Source organism: Trachypithecus francoisi, unplaced genomic scaffold (genome assembly GCF_009764315.1).
Source record: "Trachypithecus francoisi isolate TF-2019V2 unplaced genomic scaffold, Tfra_2.0 Lachesis_group17, whole genome shotgun sequence".
Classification (NCBI taxonomy): Eukaryota; Metazoa; Chordata; class Mammalia; order Primates; family Cercopithecidae; genus Trachypithecus; species Trachypithecus francoisi.
In genome coordinates, this window is record NW_022681462.1 from 3,396,669 (window position 1) to 3,415,816 (window position 19,148).

General features: G+C 44.7%; 1 protein-coding gene across 5 annotated transcripts in view; it reads right to left on the minus strand.

Annotated features, from left to right (window-relative positions):
- Positions 1 to 2,219: 2,219 nt before the first annotated feature.
- Positions 2,220 to 19,148, minus strand: part of AFF3 (AF4/FMR2 family member 3) — a 639,560-nt gene continuing 622,631 nt past the window's right edge. For 3 of the 5 annotated variants that reach the window (XM_033239032.1, XM_033239031.1, XM_033239036.1), the window contains 5 exons: positions 15,568 to 15,639; positions 14,124 to 14,217; positions 9,597 to 9,646; positions 9,225 to 9,448; positions 2,220 to 5,351 (listed from right to left, as the gene is read on the minus strand). In XM_033239032.1, the coding sequence (XP_033094923.1) occupies positions 5,230 to 5,351; positions 9,225 to 9,448; positions 9,597 to 9,646; positions 14,124 to 14,217; positions 15,568 to 15,639 (562 nt within the window). In that variant the 3' untranslated portion in view covers positions 2,220 to 5,229. The remainder of the gene's footprint in view (positions 5,352 to 9,224; positions 9,449 to 9,596; positions 9,647 to 14,123; positions 14,218 to 15,567; positions 15,640 to 19,148) is intronic. The other 2 variants (XM_033239033.1, XM_033239034.1) reach the window with 2 other exon arrangements.

Here is a 19,148-nt window from a genome sequence, read left to right on the forward strand (position 1 = left end):
ATCGGGTGAAGGGATGGTTTTGTCTTTGTTGCTGTTTCTGCTTCTTTAGTTTGGGGAGGAGGATAAGGAAAAGGGAGGGAGATAAGGCTAAAAAGGAGGTTAACAAACGTACCCTCCCACATAGGGGATACTTCATGTCAAGCCACTGGTCTAAATACCTCCGTCTTCTTTAGTTCAAAATTCTCTTATTTTACTCAACCAAATATTGCAAACATGATTCCACCACCATGTTGGTTTCAGTTGTGCGCAGTTCCCTGACTGCACACAAGTCGTGGAAGTAACTTGTGACACTAAAGAATGACCAGCAAAGAGTCATCCCAGGGCTACTGGTTGAAGAGGAACCCTGTGGCCACTGAGATGACCTTCTCAAGCTTCCTGTTGAGCCTTCACTGGGACACTGGAGAGTGTACATGTGCATATGTGTATGCATGTGCGTGCGTGTGTGTGTATGTGTATGTATCAGGAAATAGCAAAGACAAATAGTAAACTATTTATATATGAAGAAAAACATACTTTTTTTTTCCACGAAAAATGTCAGACTTCATACTGATAATCTGTGGGAGCTACATTTAAGCCATTTATGAAACAAAAAGATTGCTTTTAAAGAGATTATAAACTGGGAGTCAGAAAAACTGACTTGAATGTATTTTGATTCTCAAGTTTCCTTGTAAAAATATTCATAGAAATTGGTGGACGTCTTTTACGTACAACTCAACTTCTCTCATTTACAACATAAATCATTTAATGTAACATTTGCAACCTTAGAAAGGCAGACATATTTAATCCAAGTCCGTTTATAAATTCCAATTTCACATGGATTAAAAACTGCAGATAAATTAAGTCACAATAATATCCTGTACATGCATTAAGGCTGGTGACTGCTAAAGTCTCTTGGGAATCTACAAATAAGAAATCACACGCAGATTACTGGGTCTGAAGAGTGTCTACATTGTTAAAAAAATCTTGCTTTTTTTTTGGTGATGCAGATTTCAACAGTAACTCTGGAAAACTGTGAAAAATGTTATTTAAAAATATATATGTATATGCTACTGCACAGTTTCAAAGATGTGATTCATAAATAATGTTGGCTGCACTGATTAATTTTATAACAATTACTGCACTTCCAAGTTGATGCGAACACGCAGTGACTTTGACTCAATATTAGGCACTAGTAATATCCTTCAGGCGTACTACAGTTTTATGTTAGCTGTATTGTACATATATATTTTTAAATGTATGCATTTATACAAACTGTGTCTATTATGTATGGGTGTCAGAAATGTACACATCACTGTTATATAATACACATATCATTGTTGTACATATTAGGAGAAGTTTTAGTGCAGAAAGTCTCATTGCATTGCATTCCATGTGTTCAATCTAGTACACAATTTGTCACCTCTTCAGATTATTTTTCCAGTACATTCCTCATTAGATCGTGGGTTTCAAGTTTCCATTTGCAATTTGAATGTTTCCAGAAATCTCTGTCTTAACCAAACCTCTCTCTCGAGGCACGACTCTGCACGTGAGTCTGATCTGTGTAGAGCAGTATCATCAAAAATGCCAAATTTTGATCAGGAATATACCTGGGCTACTCTCTTTCAAAGGCAATTGAACATTGTGATCAAGGATAGCATCCATTCAGGTCATGGAAGGATATGGTCAGTTGAACTTGGGTTGAACTTCGGAGGCAAATGTACGTCTTCAAAGAAAAAGATGTGGTAATAAAAATTATTTGCTTAAATGTGAGAGTCTCTGGAAGGATATACATCAAACTGCGAGCGGTGGTTGTCTCAGGCAGAAGGGACAACCAGGGACTTACACTTTCTACTTTCTACATTTCTGCACTGTTTGAATTCTTACAATGAGTAGGTATTACTTTTCTAATCAGAAAACACAAGAAAGATATTTCTTTTTTTTTTTTTTTTTTTGAGACGGAGTCTCGCTCTGTCGCCCAGGCTGGAGTGCAGTGGCCGGATCTCAGCTCACTGCAAGCTCCGCCTCCCGGGTTTACGCCATTCTCCTGCCTCAGCCTCCCGAGTAGCTGGGACTACAGGCGCCCGCCACCTCGCCCGCTAGTTTTTTGTATTTTTTAGTAGAGACGGGGTTTCACCATGTTAGCCAGGATGGTCTCGATCTCCTGACCTCGTGATCCGCCCGTCTCGGCCTCCCAAAGTGCTGGGATTACAGGCTTGAGCCACCGCGCCCGGCCAAGATATTTCAACTTGAAACAAAACTAAACAGGCCAGGCATGGTGGCTCACGCCTGTAATCCCAGCACTTTGGGAGGCCAAGGCCAGAGGATCGCTTGAGCCCAGGAGTTTGAGACCAGCCTGGGCAACGTAGTGGGATCCCATCTCTACAAAAAAATAAAGAAAAAATTAGCTGGGTGTGGTGGCATGTGCCTATCTTCCCGGCTGCTTGGGAGGCTGAGGCAGGAGGATCGCTTGAGCCCAGGAGTTTGAGGCTGCGGGGAGCCATGATTGCGCCACCACACTCCAGCTTGGGCCACAGAACCAGACCCGGTCTCAAAACCAAACCAAACCAATAACAACAGCAGCAACAACAAAACTAAGTAAAAGGAACAAGTTATGAATGACTTTCACAAGCAACAATCGGAGGATGGTTTCTAACCAAAATCACCTATGCCAAACCCCACAGAAACTGCTGTGCTCCACAGATGAAACGAGAGATGGTTATAGGAACTGCATGCTCTGACCACTGCCCACAAGGGCAAGTTTCAAGAAGTTTTCCTGGGAAACGTGGGCCATCAGAGTGCTGATAAAACACTGCTGGCCCACCTGTCAAATGGGGCTTCACAGGGAAGCTCATCACACAGATGCCACAACAAAGCCTGCAACTTTCCAAGTAGGCAAGATCAGAGAAGCTCTCCAGGGATGCAGGACAGACCTCCAGGGCCATCCCTTTATGTGTTTGAATATTTCATCAGGATTCTTCAAGAGTAAGTAGAACAAAGTCTTAGTCCTCCAAAAAAATGACTCAAAATTTCTTAAGTTAGCTTCAAGCTTCCTACATAGGATGAGATTGTGAACTCTGCCAAAAATTAGTTGAAAGGGCTGGGTGCGGTGGCTCACGCCTGTAATCACAGCACTTTCGGAGGTGGAGGCGGGTGGATCACCTGAGGTCAGGAGTTTGAGACCAGCCTGGCCAACACTGCGAAACCCAGTCTCTACTAAAAATACAAAAATTAGCTGGGCATGGTGGTGCATGCCTGTAATTCCAGCTACTTGGGAGGCTGAGGCAGGAGAATCACTTGAACCCAGGAGGCAGAGGTTGCAGTGAGCCGAGATCGTGCCACTGCACTCCAGCCTGGGCAACAGAGCGAAACTCGTCTCAAAAAGAAGTGAAAGGGTTGTAAGAAGCACCCTAGTTGGAGACATGTAAAATGGAAATTCTCTTAATATTTCCAAATGCTTGAAGGCCAAAGCCAAATGCAAATTCCACAAGCCCTCTACTTGCTGTTTTCAATTTATTTCTAATCATCTAAGTTGTTCAATCATTTATACAATTTTGAATCAGTGCTCAGAGCTAGGCAATCACAATGATCTTATTTCCCACGACGGATCAGGCTGACAAAAATGTTAATAGTACAACCCAACCTGAAAGAATATCAGTGAATGTATAGAGACCAGCATCTAGTCTAAGTATTTTGTGCCGTCATCACCTTGAAAAAACGGATTGCTCCGTATGTTGCACCGCCTGCCTTTCTCAGACCGTCCTGGTGCAACTTTATCAAGCAAGAGGCCTCAAGGACATTATTTTTGTTTTTAAAGTGTGGCAAGATAGACCCTCTTTTTCAGGAGTTACTTTCTTTTCTGCCAAGATTTCATATCCAAATACATTTAACAAGATGACTAAATCTAGGGCATAAGACACTATAAAAGAAAAACATCAGACAAAAACTGTAAACAAGATGTCAAAGAAACTAAAATGTAAGCTTAATTAAAAAAAGAAAACCAGAGAAAAACTCAGAGCAAGGTGTAAACATACCAGACACACAGGACACAGGAAGAGGCTCTGGTTGCTGCTGCTCCAGAAAAGAACTGTGGTCCGCGCTGCAAGCAGCCTGCTAATCAAAGCCTGAAAACTCGCCCCCAAATCAAAACGCATCACAGGGCTGCAGTGGCACACTCTGCATGAGGAGTGAGAGAATCAGACAGCATTATCATGGCAAAGAGCTCTCAGCCTGGTAAGCAAAGGATTCGGGCTCCTACTGAAGGGACATTCTAGGTAATGGCCTCATTTAGCCAAGAAAATCTGTAAGAAAGCTACTGGTGGAAAGAAAAGACTTGCAACAGATTGGCTGACAAATGCCATGTGGCTCTACAGCTACCAAGTCACAGTGGCAGGAAGAAGAAATGCATGTGGCTGGTGGGCTTGTTATCACAGGTGCAGAAAACTTCAACTCCTAACTGAGCTCCAACACACAGGCACTGCTGCTTTAGCGTCTGTTAACTTTCAAAGATGCCGAGTTTTTGCTAAATCTCAGTGCCATTTGCATACTACTTGGAGGTGGGGCTGGGAAGCGCTGTGAGTGTCCATCCGTTTGCCTGGAATGCATTTAAGCTGACAATGAAGTCAGATGGGGGAAGGGAATGAGAGGAAGAGCAGGGTATTTGGTAACATGCAATCTAGGAAACTTCTGGCACAAAAATATCTGGCTTATTTTCATTACTCAATTACCCATTAATATATACCGATCAAAAAATAATTGGGGAAGAGTATATTAATACTGAAAGTAATCAACAGTATAAGAGCAGGTCTATCTTCACCAGCAGTCAAGCTTTTGGTGTGCTGTACTGCACCTGGGTAACTAACCCATGAGATTTTGGTTGAATGTTCTAAGAAGTCATGGTTTAGCACTGGAATAGAAAGTGTGCGTCTGTGACTGTGTGTGAGTATGGTGTGTGTGTGTGTGTATTTCCTCTAATTAGAAACCTCTGATCACTTTGTCTAGCCTGGGATTATGGAAACTAGACAAAGAAGGTGTGTTCTGAAGAGCTGTGTTTCTTACACACATACACAGGCGGCTTCTTATATACCCACACATACAAACACACATGCCCTGCAAAAGACCGTTGTTCAATGCTGAGGAAATGTTCACCGCAGTCTGATAAATGCTGTGGCTGGGAATTTCAGTAGCACAGTGTCCAAAAGTGTTGAGCTATCTGTGGAGACCAGAGCCCGATCTGGCTCCAGGGTGAGGTCCCTATGACAGGTGGGCGCTGTTCCGCAGCCAGTGCAGGCCCTGTTGGGAGTACTGGACCAGGTGCTCCATGCTGCTGTGCAGGGTGACCGGCCCCATGAGCAGATCCAGGTCGTTGAAGAATTCTAGGGGACAGAGAGAGTCGTTAAGAATGCCACAGATGCGAGGTGTGCTACCCTGAGCAACTGATGTAAGAAAAAATTGCATTCATGGTCTCTATATAAATCAAGGGTTCTCTGGTCCATCATGGCACTTTAGCATTCCTTTGAACAAAATAAAATCCAAGGGTGGGGAACTCATCCTATATCCGAATAAATAAATACATAATATCTGCCATTTCTAAGGCAAATGAATAGTATTTGCTTAGCCAAATCGCAAAGAAAATCCATATCTTCTGGCTGCATTCTCCTAGTCCAGTAATGCTTCCCACTCCTGAATGTGAGTGTGGCTCTGTCGTCCCTTATCCTGTACTCAATTCGGGCATGTGCTGAGCCCCTGGAGTGAGTCCAAGGGGTGAGGCTCTAGGTTTCTAGGGGCAAATCAGAGATGGGCCATGAGACATGTGGACTGAAGTCACCTTCTAGCTTTTGAACATTCCCTAGGTTTGCCCTTTCACCAAACATTTATGATGTGGCCAGGCACAGTGGCTCACACCTGTAATTCCGGCACTTTAGGAAGCCGAGGCTGGTAGATGGCTTGAGGTCAGGAGATCGCGACCAGCTGGGCCAACATGGCAAAACTCAGTCTCTACTAAAGATACAAACAAACATTAGCTGGGTGTGGTGGTGCACACCTGTAATCCCAGCTACTCCGGAGGCTGAGGTGGGAGAATCACTTGAACCGGGGAGGTGGAGGTTGCAGTGAGCTGAGATTGTGCCACTGCACTCCAGCCTGGGCCACAGAGCAAGACTCTGCCTCAAAAACAAACAAATACTTATGATGTACCAAGGCACTCTGCTAGGTGCAGGGGGGAAGGGGAGGACAGCAGGATGAATCGCGTGGGCTCTGCTGTCTCTAAGATCACAGTTTAGTGGCTGGCAGAGGCAAACACATTCTTATGGCTACTCTACTGTCATGGCTGGTCACTGAATACACTTCTCGGGAGTAAGTATCTGGGAGGTGTCTCAAAAGTCCTCACATACATGTTGAATGAAGACCTGCTGGGGCAGGGATGGGGAGGTGGCTGGGAGGTTGGCCGGGGCAGGAATCCACAGGTAGAACAGAGGAGGAGGAGCAGGTAGGGGCAGGGGAACAATGCCAAGTCTGCACTGGACCCTTGGCACTGAGCCCCCTGGTAGGAGACATCTAGCGGGTAGCTGGCAGCGCCATCTGGAGCTTGGCCTGCTCATAGTCTCCCAAATGGACACGTGTATTTCTATACATTTGTCCTTTCTGTTTTGTCCACTGGTGACACCCACCCCACCCATTTCAGTCACTCAACTGCTAAGCGCTTTTCTTTTTTTCTTTCCTTGAGATGGAGTCTCGCTCTGTCGCCCAGGCTGGGGTGCAATGGTGCGATCTTGGCTCACTGCAACCACCACCTTCCAGGTTCAAGCAATTCTCCTGCCTCAGCCTCCTGAGTAGCTGGGATTACAGGTGAGCGCCATCACACCCGGCTAATGTTTGTATTTTTAGTAGAGACGGGGTTTCACCATGTTGGCCAGGCTGGTCTCGAACTCCTGACCTCAGGCGATCCACCCACCTCAGCCTCCCCATATCTAAGTGCTTTTCAAAGCCCTGTTCCATGATTCCAAGCCAGATCCTCCAGCAATCTCCTCTTTGTGGCTTCTGACCCCCATGGCATTCTCGCTGGACTCTCTCTGGGCTGCATGTTATGTACTATGTGGTTTTATTTACAATCTCACGCATTCTGCCACACATTCCTTATCTCGTCCTGAACATCTTGCTTTGACTTTGGAGCTCTCAGTCCTCCATGCTATCATGGGAACATAATTTGTATTTCATGAGCTGAAAGTGAACTCAGATTTGCACTCTTACCTGCTGCTGCAGGGACAATAATAAATTAGTATAATCTTTCAGGAGAAGAGTTAACAGCATATGTCAATATATAGAACAATACATATCTTAAGAGAATGTATACCTGTTGACCCCCAAATTTTATTCCACAACTCCCTCCTAAGAAAATAATCGGAAATATGGCCAGGCGTGGTGGCTCATGCCTGTAATCCCAGTAATTTGGGAGGCCGAGGCAGGCAGATCACGAGGTCAAGAGATCGAGATCATCCTGGTCAACACGGTGAAACTCCGCCTCTACTAAAAATACACAAAAAATAGCTGGATGTGGTGGCACACGCCTACAGTCCCAGCTACTTGGGAGGCTGAGGCAGGAGACTCGCTTGAACCTGGGAGGCAGAGGTTGCCATAAGCCGAGATCACGCCACTGCACTCCAGCATGGCCACAGAGCAAGATTCTGTCTCAAACCAAAAAAAAAAAAAAAAAAAAAGAAAAGAAAAAGAAAATAACCAGAAATATGAACAATGACTTATGTAGGGATATTTATCACAGCATTATTTGTCACAGTGGAAAAAACCTGGAAGGAACATAAATGTCTAACAACAGCGGAATGGTTTGAGAAATCAGGATACTTTGTGACTATATAATCAATGTACTAGGATATTATCATCGAACCACCATAAAGGGTGTTTTTGAACTAGTTAGTGACATGAGAAAATGCCTGATATAATGTCAAATGAAGAAAGGATATACAACTGTATGAGTATCCCAGCTACTCAGGAGGCTGAGGCAGAAGAATCGCTTGAACCCAGGAGGCGGAGGTTGCAGTGAGCCGAGATCATGCCACTGTACTCCAGCCTGGGCAACAGAGTGAGATTCCATCAAAAAAACAAAAAAAAATTATTGATGATTTAAAAGTTGTTTTCTCTGCTTTACAAATGTAGCCACAGTAAGTATGCATTACTTTTTTTTTTTTTTTTTGAGACAGGAGTCTCGCTCTGTCACCCAGGCTGGAGTGCAGTGGCGGGATCTCAGCTCACTGCAAGCTCTGCCTCCTGGGTTTATGCCATTCTCCTGCCTCAGCCTCCCGAGTAGCTGGGACTACAGGCGCCGCCACCATGCCCGGGTAATTTTTTGCATTTTTAGTAGAGACGGGGTTTCACCGTGTTAGCCAGGATGGTCTAGAACTCCTGACCTTGTGATCTGCCTACCTTGGCCTCCCAAAGAGCTGGGATTACAGGTGTGAGCCACCGTGTCTGGCTTTTTTTTTGTTTTTGAGACCGAGTCTCGCTCTGTTTCCCAGGCTGGAGTGCAATGGCATGATCTTGGCTCACTGCAACCTCTGCCTCCAGCAAGTCATTCTCCTGCCTCAGCCTCCCGAGTAGCTGGGATTATAGGCATGCACCACCATGCCTGGCTAATTTTGTGTATTTTTAGTGGAGACGGGGTTTTGCCATGTTGGCTAGGCTGCTCTTGGACTCCTGACCTCAGGTGATCTGCCCGCCTCGGCCTCCCAAAGTGTTGGGATTACAGGCGTGAGCCGCTGTGCCCTGCCTTATATTACTTTTATAATTAGTAAAAACAAATGTTATTCAAAAAGAAATACAGCTTACACATAAAACGCTCTTTTCAACTGTAAGCAGCTGGCACTCAGTTAGTAACATTCTCATTCATTCATTCATTCATTCAGTGTTTCAGAGCTCCACCTGTGTTCTAGGCACTGGGCTAGGTCTTAGGAATACAAACTTGAATACAATATAGTTCCTCCCTTCGAGAAGCCCGCTGGCTAAAGGGAAAAGTGTAGGTGTGCGTATTTATACCTGCACCTGGGTCTGTCTCACACCATCTTCCACTAAGGATAGAGGGAGACCAAGGCATCGGAGGGCCCGTGGTCAGGGAGAGGGTAGGAAGGGTCTCCCAGCACTGGCGACAACTCCTCCTATTTCTCCTTCCAGAGGTCATGGAAACTTGCCCACCGCTACCCCGACAGGTGGGCTCCTGGTTCCCTGCAGGGCGCACTCACCTCGGTTTTCCTTGGCCAGGTTGTCCGCCATCTCCCAGTAGTCGTAGCTGTGCAGGATGCTGTTGGTGATGCTGACGTGGTTGGCTGCCATCTGGTGGATGCGCTGTGGGATGCTGACGATGGTCGACGGGGACAGGGCGCTGGCGTTGGAGAGGCTGCCCTGAGACCCCACGGAGCTGGCGGGAGAGGGGTTGGGAGACATGGGGGATGGGGTTCCAGTGCTCCTGGAAGGGGAGAGGTAGAAAAACCAGAGTGGCGAGGTCGGGAGCAAGCGAGGCAGGGCAGCCCCTTGGGGAACGGAACGCAAAGCGCGGTGGCCCAGCACCATGCATTGTCTGGCTTACGGCATTGACTTTGGAAAAGTGAACTTACTTTCCACTGGCCCCCCACGGAGATGGGGCTTGGGTGGCTTTAGATGAGTTCTGCAAGAAAATAACAACAGTGACAGTGAGTGTCATCTGTGTGAGGTGAAACAGGTGACATGACCGTGTCTTCAGGTGACTGCAGAGAGAAGCAGAGGCAGACACTGCAGGAGAAAGGCACCTTCAGAGAAACTGGACCTGGGAAGTCTCCGTCACAGTTCTCTGTTCCTTTTCTCGAAGAGAGTCAGGGAAGCTGCCTGGACTTCCAAAGCTTAACAGTATTTCTCTTAAAAGGAAGTTGCTCTTGAATACTCCTAAGAGAATATACTTAAATGTATTTCCCTAGCAGACAGGATACTCCAAAGTTCTAGTTCATCTGAATATTTCCGATTTAGAAGTTATTTTGCATGAACAAGGTGCCTGCATCAGCCCTCAGTGAGGTAAGTGAAGGGCTTCACCCACAGCCTGGGTTTTTATGTACAAATTTTAGGTATCACATTAAGTCATAATCCCAAGGGTCGGCTAAATCTTGAAGGAGCCTTATTCTTTTCATTGTAAATTAATTTTTCTTAAAAGGAAAAAAGAGCAGGAACTCCCTCACATCCCCCCTTATATACTTTATATTTAAAAGTAGGACATATTTGCAGAAATAGTCGACATACATTTACTTAGTGCCTGAAAATACATGACATCAGATTACATTGTTTTAACTTAGCAAGTTTAAAAGTATTTCTTCTTAAAGGAAGTTGCTACTGCATATTCCTAAAAGAACTGATTAAAATACATTTCCATAACTGACAGGATGTTCAGACATTCTGGTTTATCTGAATATTCTGGTTTAGGAAGTTCTGTTGCACAAGCCAGGTGCTTGCATCGATATTTAAAAGTTTGGCCTCTAGTTCGGGAAGTTGCTCAACGCACAGTCCGATTTCCTGTCAGAACCCAATCATGCCTTCACAGGACTGTGAAAGAAGAAAGCGGTCTTTGTGATGCTGATGGGAGCTTTTCCTTTCCAGAGACAAGAAAACAGCCTCAGCCTGGTTCTCCAGAGACAACGTCTTTCTTTTGGTTAGAAAGGACTTTATGGAGTGGTGACTGATTTTTCTGGTTTTAGTGCAGATGTTATTAAAACGGCAAGAAATGGCCTGTCAGAACTCTGAGGTGCTACAATGGCAAGATATACACGTAAGGACAGCATTGCAAACCATGCCACTTTTACCTGTCTCAGGAAATACAATTATTTTCATGAGGAGAATCAGGAAACCTTCCGCAATAGGGGAGCTTATCCTCCCTTTCCTGACAGAATGTTACTGACCCCTTTCTCAAGCTGGTGCTACTGGACTGATCACTTTGTTTCCATTTCATCCTGTGGTTCTGAGAACGTGATCTATAGCATGGATGTTCTGGATATGAGAACACTAAGGACAGAAGGGGAGAAAGGCTTGGGGGTTGCAGAAACAGTCCAGTAAAGGCTACTGAATGGAGGAAGAAGGTGGTGGCTCACGCCTGTAATCCCAGCACTTTGGGAGGCTGAGGTGGGTGGATCACCTGAGGTCAGGAGTTTGAGACCAGCCTGGACGACACGGTGAAACCCTATCTCTACTAAAAATACAAAAAATTAGCCGGATGTGGTGGCACACGCCTGTAATCCCAACTACTTGGGGGGGCTGAGACAGAATCGCTTGAACCTGGGAGGTGGAGGTTAGGGTGAGCCAAGATTGTGCCACTGCACTCCAGCCTGGGTGACAGAGTGAGACTCCATCTCAAAAAAAAAAAAAAAAAAAAAAAAAAGAAGTCTTGAATTCTCTTCCTCTACCACTAAGTCCTATGCCCAAGAAATGCCGGTAGGAACAAAGTTCTTTTTTTTAGAGATAGCTCTGTACTGATAAAACACATATAGCCACATTGTCTTGGGTACCTAAAGATTTCATGGTCTCTGAACTCAAAGTAGCATTTAAATAGACCTTGAGGCTGGGTGTGTGGCTCACACTGGTAATCCTAGCACTTAGGGAGGCCGAGGCGGTAGGCTGGCTGGAGGACAGGAGTTCGAGACGAGCCTGGACAACATGAGGAGATTCTATGTCTACAGAAAATGAAAAAATGAGCTGGGTGTGGAGGCGTGTATCTGTGGCCTCAGTGACTTGGGAGGCTGAGGTGGGAAGACTGCTTGAGCTCAGGAATTCACAGCTGCAGTGAGCTCCGACCGTACGACTGTACGACCGACTGCACTCCAGCCTGGGCAACAGAACAGGACTCAAAAAAATACAAAAAACAAAGCAAAACAAAGCCCTTGAATTTGTATCCAAGTTTCAGTTATCAGGAATAAGTTTCTGGAGACCCACTGTAAGGCATGGTGACTACAATTAATAGTAATGTATAGTATACTTGAAAATCTCTAAAAGAATCGATTTTAAACATTCCCATCACAAAAACAGTAAGTATGTGAGGTGACGGATATGTTAATTAGCTTGGTTTAATCATTCCACGATGTATAAATATATCAAAACATCACATTATACATAATAAGCACATGCAATTTGTTGTTGGTTAATTAAAAAAATTTTAAAAATAGCTTTTGATGAAGGGTAAATGACATTAACTCCTGGAGGAGAAACTCTGATTTTCTTTTCTTTTTTTTTTTTTTGAGGTAAAGTTTCACTCTGTCGCCCAGGCTGGAGTGCAGCGGTGCAATCTCGGCTCACTGCAACCTCCGCCTCCTGGGTTCAAGTAATTCTCGTGCCTCATCCTCCCAAGTAGCTGGGATTACAGGCGCCTGCCACCAGGCCCAGTGTGTTTTCTACCCATTCTGTATGTATTCGTGGGCTGCAGAAAATATTAAGAACTTGTATTCCTTAAAAGTTTGTTGTAGCTCCTGGCTGCTTACAGAATTCAGCTTCCTTCTTTATTCAAGCATTTTCCTTGACTGTAATAATTTTCTTTAGTATTAGCTCTTACGGTCTGGATTTCTGAGCACTATTGATGTTGACGTTAGGCACCTGAAGGAAAGGGAAGGCTCAGTGCTGGTTCTTGTCCTGACGACACCAGAGGGTCAGCGGGCCGAGGAAGTGATGTTCGCGGCCTAGCACCTGCTTACTCTACATGGACAATTAGAAGGCAGTGTGCTGAACATGCCTCAGGAACCCCCAGCACAGCCTGGCCATTAGAGATCACCTCTAGAGGAGGCTGGGCATGAACAGATCTCAAATGATGGTTGTGTATCTGACAAAGGGCTGTTGGAGATAGAGATGGCATAATTGCTAGTTTCTATAGACAGACAGAGAAGAGGCCCAGAGGCCGGGCGCGGTGGCTCAAGCCTGTAATCCCAGCACTTTGGGAGGCCGAGACGGGCGGATCACGAGGTCAGGAGATCGAGACCATCCTGGCTAACACGGTGAAACCCCGTCTCTACTAAAAAAATACAAAAAAATTAGCCGGGCGAGGTGGCGGGCGCCTGTAGTCCCAGCTACTCGGGAGGCTGAGGCAGGAGAATGGTGTGAACCCGGGAGGCGGAGCTTGCAGTGAGCTGAGATCCGGCCACTGCACTCCAGCCTGGGCGGCAGAGCCAGACTCCGTCTCAAAAAAAAAAAAAAAAAAAAAAAAAAAAGAGAAGAGGCCCAGAAATCTCAAATGAATTATTAATGTAAGGTCAACCTCACAACAGTACATCAGAGAAGGCTTTAAAAAATTTATTCTCCCAGTGAAAATAATTTCATTCCCTGAGAAAAATAAAAGGTGGCATGGTTTGCGATTTTTCCCTATAGCTACACATTGCTATCTACTGCTTTCAACAAGCCATCTCCTACCATTTTAAATAACGCCTCTATTAAAAATTAAATTAGCTACCAGAGACTAGCTAAGAGGGAATGGCTCTAAGGGTTACTTCTAAGGAAAAGAAGCTCTAAGTGAGCACAAGGAATTTATGTTAGCTATAAAGATGAATTTCCTAGGACAGTGGAGAAAGTAACTGGATCTTCTTTCTCTTGAAGTCATAAAAATACTTGGACGAGGCTGGGCGTGGAGGCTCACACCTGCATTCCCAGCACTTCGGGAGGCCGAGGCGGGCACATCACCTAAGGTCAGGAGTTCGAGACCAGCCTGAACAACATGGTGAAACCCTGTCTCTACTAAAAATACAAAATTAGCCAGGTGTGGTGGCGGGCGCCTGTAATCCCAGCTACTCCGGAGGCTGAGGCAGGAGAATCACTTGAACCCAGGAGGCGGAGGTTGCAGTGAGCTGAGATCACGCCCTTGCACTCCAGCCTGGGCGACAAAGAGTGAAACTCCATCTCCAAAAATACAAAATAAAAATAAAAAATAAAAACACTTGGACAAGGCAGGGAGATACATTAGATGGGCTCTCAAAGGCCCATTCTGAGTCCTGAAAGCCACAAGGGTGGCACCAATTGGGTTAGCCTGGGGACCAGAGGTGACCTGCATTAGCCCCAAAGCAATGGGTGCTACCAGGTGCTCCACAAATGACCTTGACAGGGAGACAACTGAATTTAAGGAACAACTCCACTCGTTCACTAGACAGTACCTTGAAATAGTCAATTAGTGCTTTCGAATACTTTACAGCGTGGTCCCTTTTGAGTCGAAACATCCGCCAGTACAGGAGAGCCAGGCATCGGTAACTGCAGGCGAAAAGAGAAACAGGCCCAGAAGCGGCTGAGTGCGTCCTGCGCAAACAAGACTTAAACATTTTTGTTGTTTATTCTAAGGCACTCAATAACTAAACCTTGTGTCTATATAGGAAATCTTTCTCTATCTGCATATAATGTCTGTAAGTGAACACTTTTTGTCCAAAAACAGAATTCAACATTCCAAGAAGGTATTCCATAAATACATTTACCACTAGGTAATTTTACAGCATAATGGGATCACCTGTCGGGTCACAGGGGCTGGCCGCTTCCCTCTTCTACCACGAGAGGGCACTGTCTCTCCACGAGAGGCGCGAGGTAGCTCTAGCACGCAGCCTTCACTGCTTCCCGGGGGAGCCCCGCTCGGCGGAAAGGACCGCGCTGCCACCTGACTTTACTGAACTATAGACCAGCTCCACTAAAGTCACCAACATGAATGTACTTTATAAACAATAAAAACACTACGCTGGGAATGGGTGCCATCATTTTATTGTTTCCTATAATATTTTGTATACTTCCATCAGTATTCTATCTTACATAATAATATTATTGTCATTTAGTGTATTATTCCAATATGGGACTTAAAGTTTGAAAAGGGCACAAAAGGCGTTTCTGAGATGTATCCTCTCTTCCTTGCAGCTCTTCACTCAGTTATTTGCTAACTCGGATCTCATGCTGACCTCCAGAATGTGAACATTCTGGGTACAATGGCACCATCTCCTCCTAGCAAACCAAACCCAGGACAGGTAACAATCTGAGACCTTTTTTGTGTCTGTGGCTGTTATTATTATTTTTTAATTCAACTATCTTTATTTCACTGCTTGATAGGCATGTATTCTATCAACATTCTCTGCCTTTCACCTACTGATGAGTAAGGAAGGGCTGACAGGGTAAAGGAACTATAGGTGACCCCATCGTTCCCTTTTTTCTGTGGCATCATTTTCAAAGTAAGTGGCTGCCCTGGGCGCAATGGCTCACGCCTGTAATCCCAGCACTCTGGGAGGCCGAGGCGGGCAGATCACTTGAGGTCAGGAGTTCAAGACCAGCCTGACCAACATGGTGAAACCCCGTCTCTACTAAAAATACAAAAATTAGGCAGGGCACAGTGGCTTGTGCCTGTCATCCCAGCACTTTGGAAGGCCTGTCGATTTTCAATCACTGTGAATTCAGATCATGTATAGTACAGCAGCAAAAAATGGTCTGGACTTTCCCAGGTCATCAGAACTGCTCTGGGGCTTTGTATGTTAGAAGACATTGGGCAAACACTATGCATTTCAGCACCTGGTTTGCCAGTGACGGCATGTGAGGCTGGCGCTGCTATTCTAAGCGGAGAGGGGCACTCACCATAATGCGGCCAGTTGTTTGTCTTCTGGTGTGGCATTGGGGCCTGAGTGGGTTTTTAGTCTCATAGCATACCTTAGAAAAAGGGAGGAGGAGGAGGAATAGAATAAAAAACATAAAAAGCCATGAAATTGTAAAACAAGCTTTCTTAGTAACAGAACTTCTATCATGGGAGTTCTCCCTGCCTGATCCTTCACTTTGCATAGTATTTGCTGATAATTCTTTCTTAAAAGCTCGCTGGTGCTGCTCCATTTTCCCAAGTGTTACAGTACTGTGATGACTAGAACAGCTACTTTCTGCTCTTTAACAATACAAGTTCGAATGCTACAGATTGTCGGGAGCGATATCAGTTCAGCAACTATTCATGTATATGGTAACATGTCCATTTTTCCAAATTTTGATTTATGGCTGAGTGTCTGACAGAGGGAGGTGAAGTTCCATCCTTCTGTGCTTACCTCCGGAAGAATTTCCACCCTGGGTATGCAGAGGAATGCTTAGCTTTACCCCCCTTTCTTTGTTATTGTAACTTTTGACAGCTACGTAAGTATCCTGAGTACACTTTTCATCTCTATTTGCTTCTACAGACAGGTGCGAAGAGAAATTAGTGGCTTTTATGGACTGCACTTAATTCCATTTATTTTTCTGAACCAAGGGGACTGTGGCTATTGTTTTCTCCCAACAACATACCAAATTACATATGTAGACTCTTTGAGAGAACTGAGGCAATAGGTATAATGATCAGACTGTCCTAGGTTCAAATCTCAGCTCAGCGACTTATAAGTTGTAAGAGCTTAGACAAATGTATGAACATATTTAAGCCTCCATTTCCTTACCTATAAAAGAAGACTAATACTGCCAATCACATAACATTGTGGTAAAAATTAACTAAGATAGTGTTTGTGAAGCTCTTGGGATAGCAGGCCGGCTTGTAAATTGCTCAAGAAACATACTGTTACCATCACACTATCTCCACAACATGCAGACTTGTAGCATTTTTGAGTGTTATCTCTTTGCATAATTTTTACAGTGGTTGCTCTGGGTTTTACAATATACATGTAATTTATTGGTATCAACATTTTATCACTTTGGAGAGTATGGAGGCATGGAAGTCTTACTTCAATTTAGATACCTTTACCTTCCCCACTTAAAAATAGCATTGTCTTGAGTATCAGATGGTGGTATAATTTTTTAGTTTTTATTTGTTTGTTTTGTAGCAGTGGGGTCTTACTGTGTTGTCTGGGCTGGTTTCAAACTCCTGGCCTCAAGCTATCCTCCCACCTTGGCCTCCCAAAGTGCTATGATTACAGATGTGAGCCACTGTGCCTGGCCTGCTGGTATAATTTTTGTTTCAATCCTCAAACCTGCTTTATAAACTCATAAGGAGAGTAGTTTATTGTACATATCTATGTGTCTGTTCTTCTTTCTTTCCCATTGCTCCCATATTCCTTCTTTTGCTATTTTCTTTCTGTTTGAGAAACTTCCTTTAGTCAGTCTGTAAGGGTGGATCTTTTAGAGACAAATACTTGTACTTTTCCTAAATCTGAGGATATCTTATTTCCCTTCATTCTTGAAGAATAGTTGCACTGACTCTAGAATTCATGGCCTGATAGTTCCTTCTTTCAACCCTTGGAAACTGTCACGCCACTCCCTCCCAGCCTGCATAGTTTCAGAGAAGCCTGCTGTCATTTGAATTGATTCTCCCCCACAGATAATTATCATTTCTTCCTGGCTGCTTTCAGGATATTTGGTCTTTAGTTTTTGGAAATGTAATTATGGTGTGTTTTTGCATGCATTTCTTTGGGTTTATCTTATTTGGGTTTTTCTCTGCTTCTTAAATCTGTAGGTTTATGTCTTTTGACAAATTTGGCAGGTTTCAGCCATTATTTCTTTAAATACTCTCTCAGTCCCACTCTCTATTCCTCTCCTCTGAGACTTCCATGACACAAATGTTGGATCTTTTCTTATTGTGCTTGAGGCTGTTATTCATTTAGCTTTTTCAGTCTATTTCTTCTTTACTGCTCAGATTGGGTAAATTATATTTTTTGTCCTCAAGTTCATTGACTCTCTCCTGTCATCTCCACTCTAGGACTGAGTCCATTTTTGGGGTTTATATGATCAAATTCTACAGTTTCACAATTTCCATTTAGTTCTTTTTAAAGTAACTTCCATTTCTTTGAAAAGATTTTCTATTTTTTGTTTGTTGAGTGATAACTGTGATTATTTATTGAAGCATTTTTACGATGGCTGCTTTAAGAATCCTTGTCAGATAATTCCAGCAACTGATTCATCTTTGCATTGAGGTCTTCTGATCATCTTTTTTCATGCCAATGGTGACTGTCCTGGTTCTTGGTATGATGAGTGAGCTCCTATGGTATCCTGGACATTTTGACCATTAGGTTAGGAGACTCTGAGTCCTATTTTAAATCCAGCCACCCTGTTTAGGTCTAGCAGGAAGGCTCTAGCCTACTTTGGGGGCTGTGATTCCAATTGTAATTTAATTTTCAGGGCCTTTCTGATACTATTTTAGTCTGTGTGGTTGATCTGGTGCCACTGGGGCTTCTGCTCGTCCCTGATAGTGCTGCCTGCGGAGAGTGGGAGGGTGGGAAGAGAGGGTCACCAGGCTGGGCTCTTGCGGTGACAGTGCTCCAACGACCCACGCCTGCTTGGCCATCTGGAGTTCCCTGGTGGCGAAGGGAATTCTCCTGTCTGTAGGGACAAAGTGTACATCCTGGGCTAGGTCATTTTTGGTGGTGAGAACCCCTTGCCAGTGCTCCAGGCCCTTCAGTGTCTCAGTAGGGGAGAGGAGGGTCAGCAGGGTCGGCAATGTGTGGATGTAATTCATGCTGTTTTCTTTTTTTTCTTTTTTGAGATGGAGTCTTGCTCTGTCACCCAGGCTGGAGTGTGGTGGCATAATCTCGACTCACTGCAAGCTCCGCCTCCCGGGTTCACACCATTCTCCTGCCTCACCCTCCCGAGTAGCTGGGACTACAGGCGCCCGCCACCACGCCGGCTAATTTTTTGTATTTTTATAGAGACGAGGTTTCACCATGTTAGCCAGGATGGTCTCGATCTCCTGACCTTGTGATCTGCCCACCTCGGCCTCCCAAAGTGCTGGGGTTACAGGCGTGAGCCACTGTGCCTGGTCAATTAATGCTGTTTTTTAACGTAGGTTGAAAAAACAGCTGGCCAGGTGCGGTGACTCATGCTTGTAATCTCAGCAGTTTGGGAGGCCGAGGCAGGCTGATAACCTGAGGTCAGGAGTTCGAGACCAGCCTGACCAATATGGAGAAACCCTGTCTCTACTAAAAATACAAAATTAGCTGGATGTGGTGGCGCATGCCTGTAATCCCAGCTACTGGGGAGGCTGAGGCAGGAGAATCACTTGAACCCGGGAGGCGGAGGTTGTGGTGAGCCGCGATAGTGCCATTGCACTCCAGCCTGGGCAGGAAGAGTGAAACTCAGTCTCAAAAAAAAAAAAAGAAAAAGAAAAAAGAAAGAGCGAAACTTGTCTTTTTCTCTTCATTTTCTCTGTATTTTACGTGATTCTATTCATTCTGAAGTATCTAGAAGGTGGGCAGTGTTCT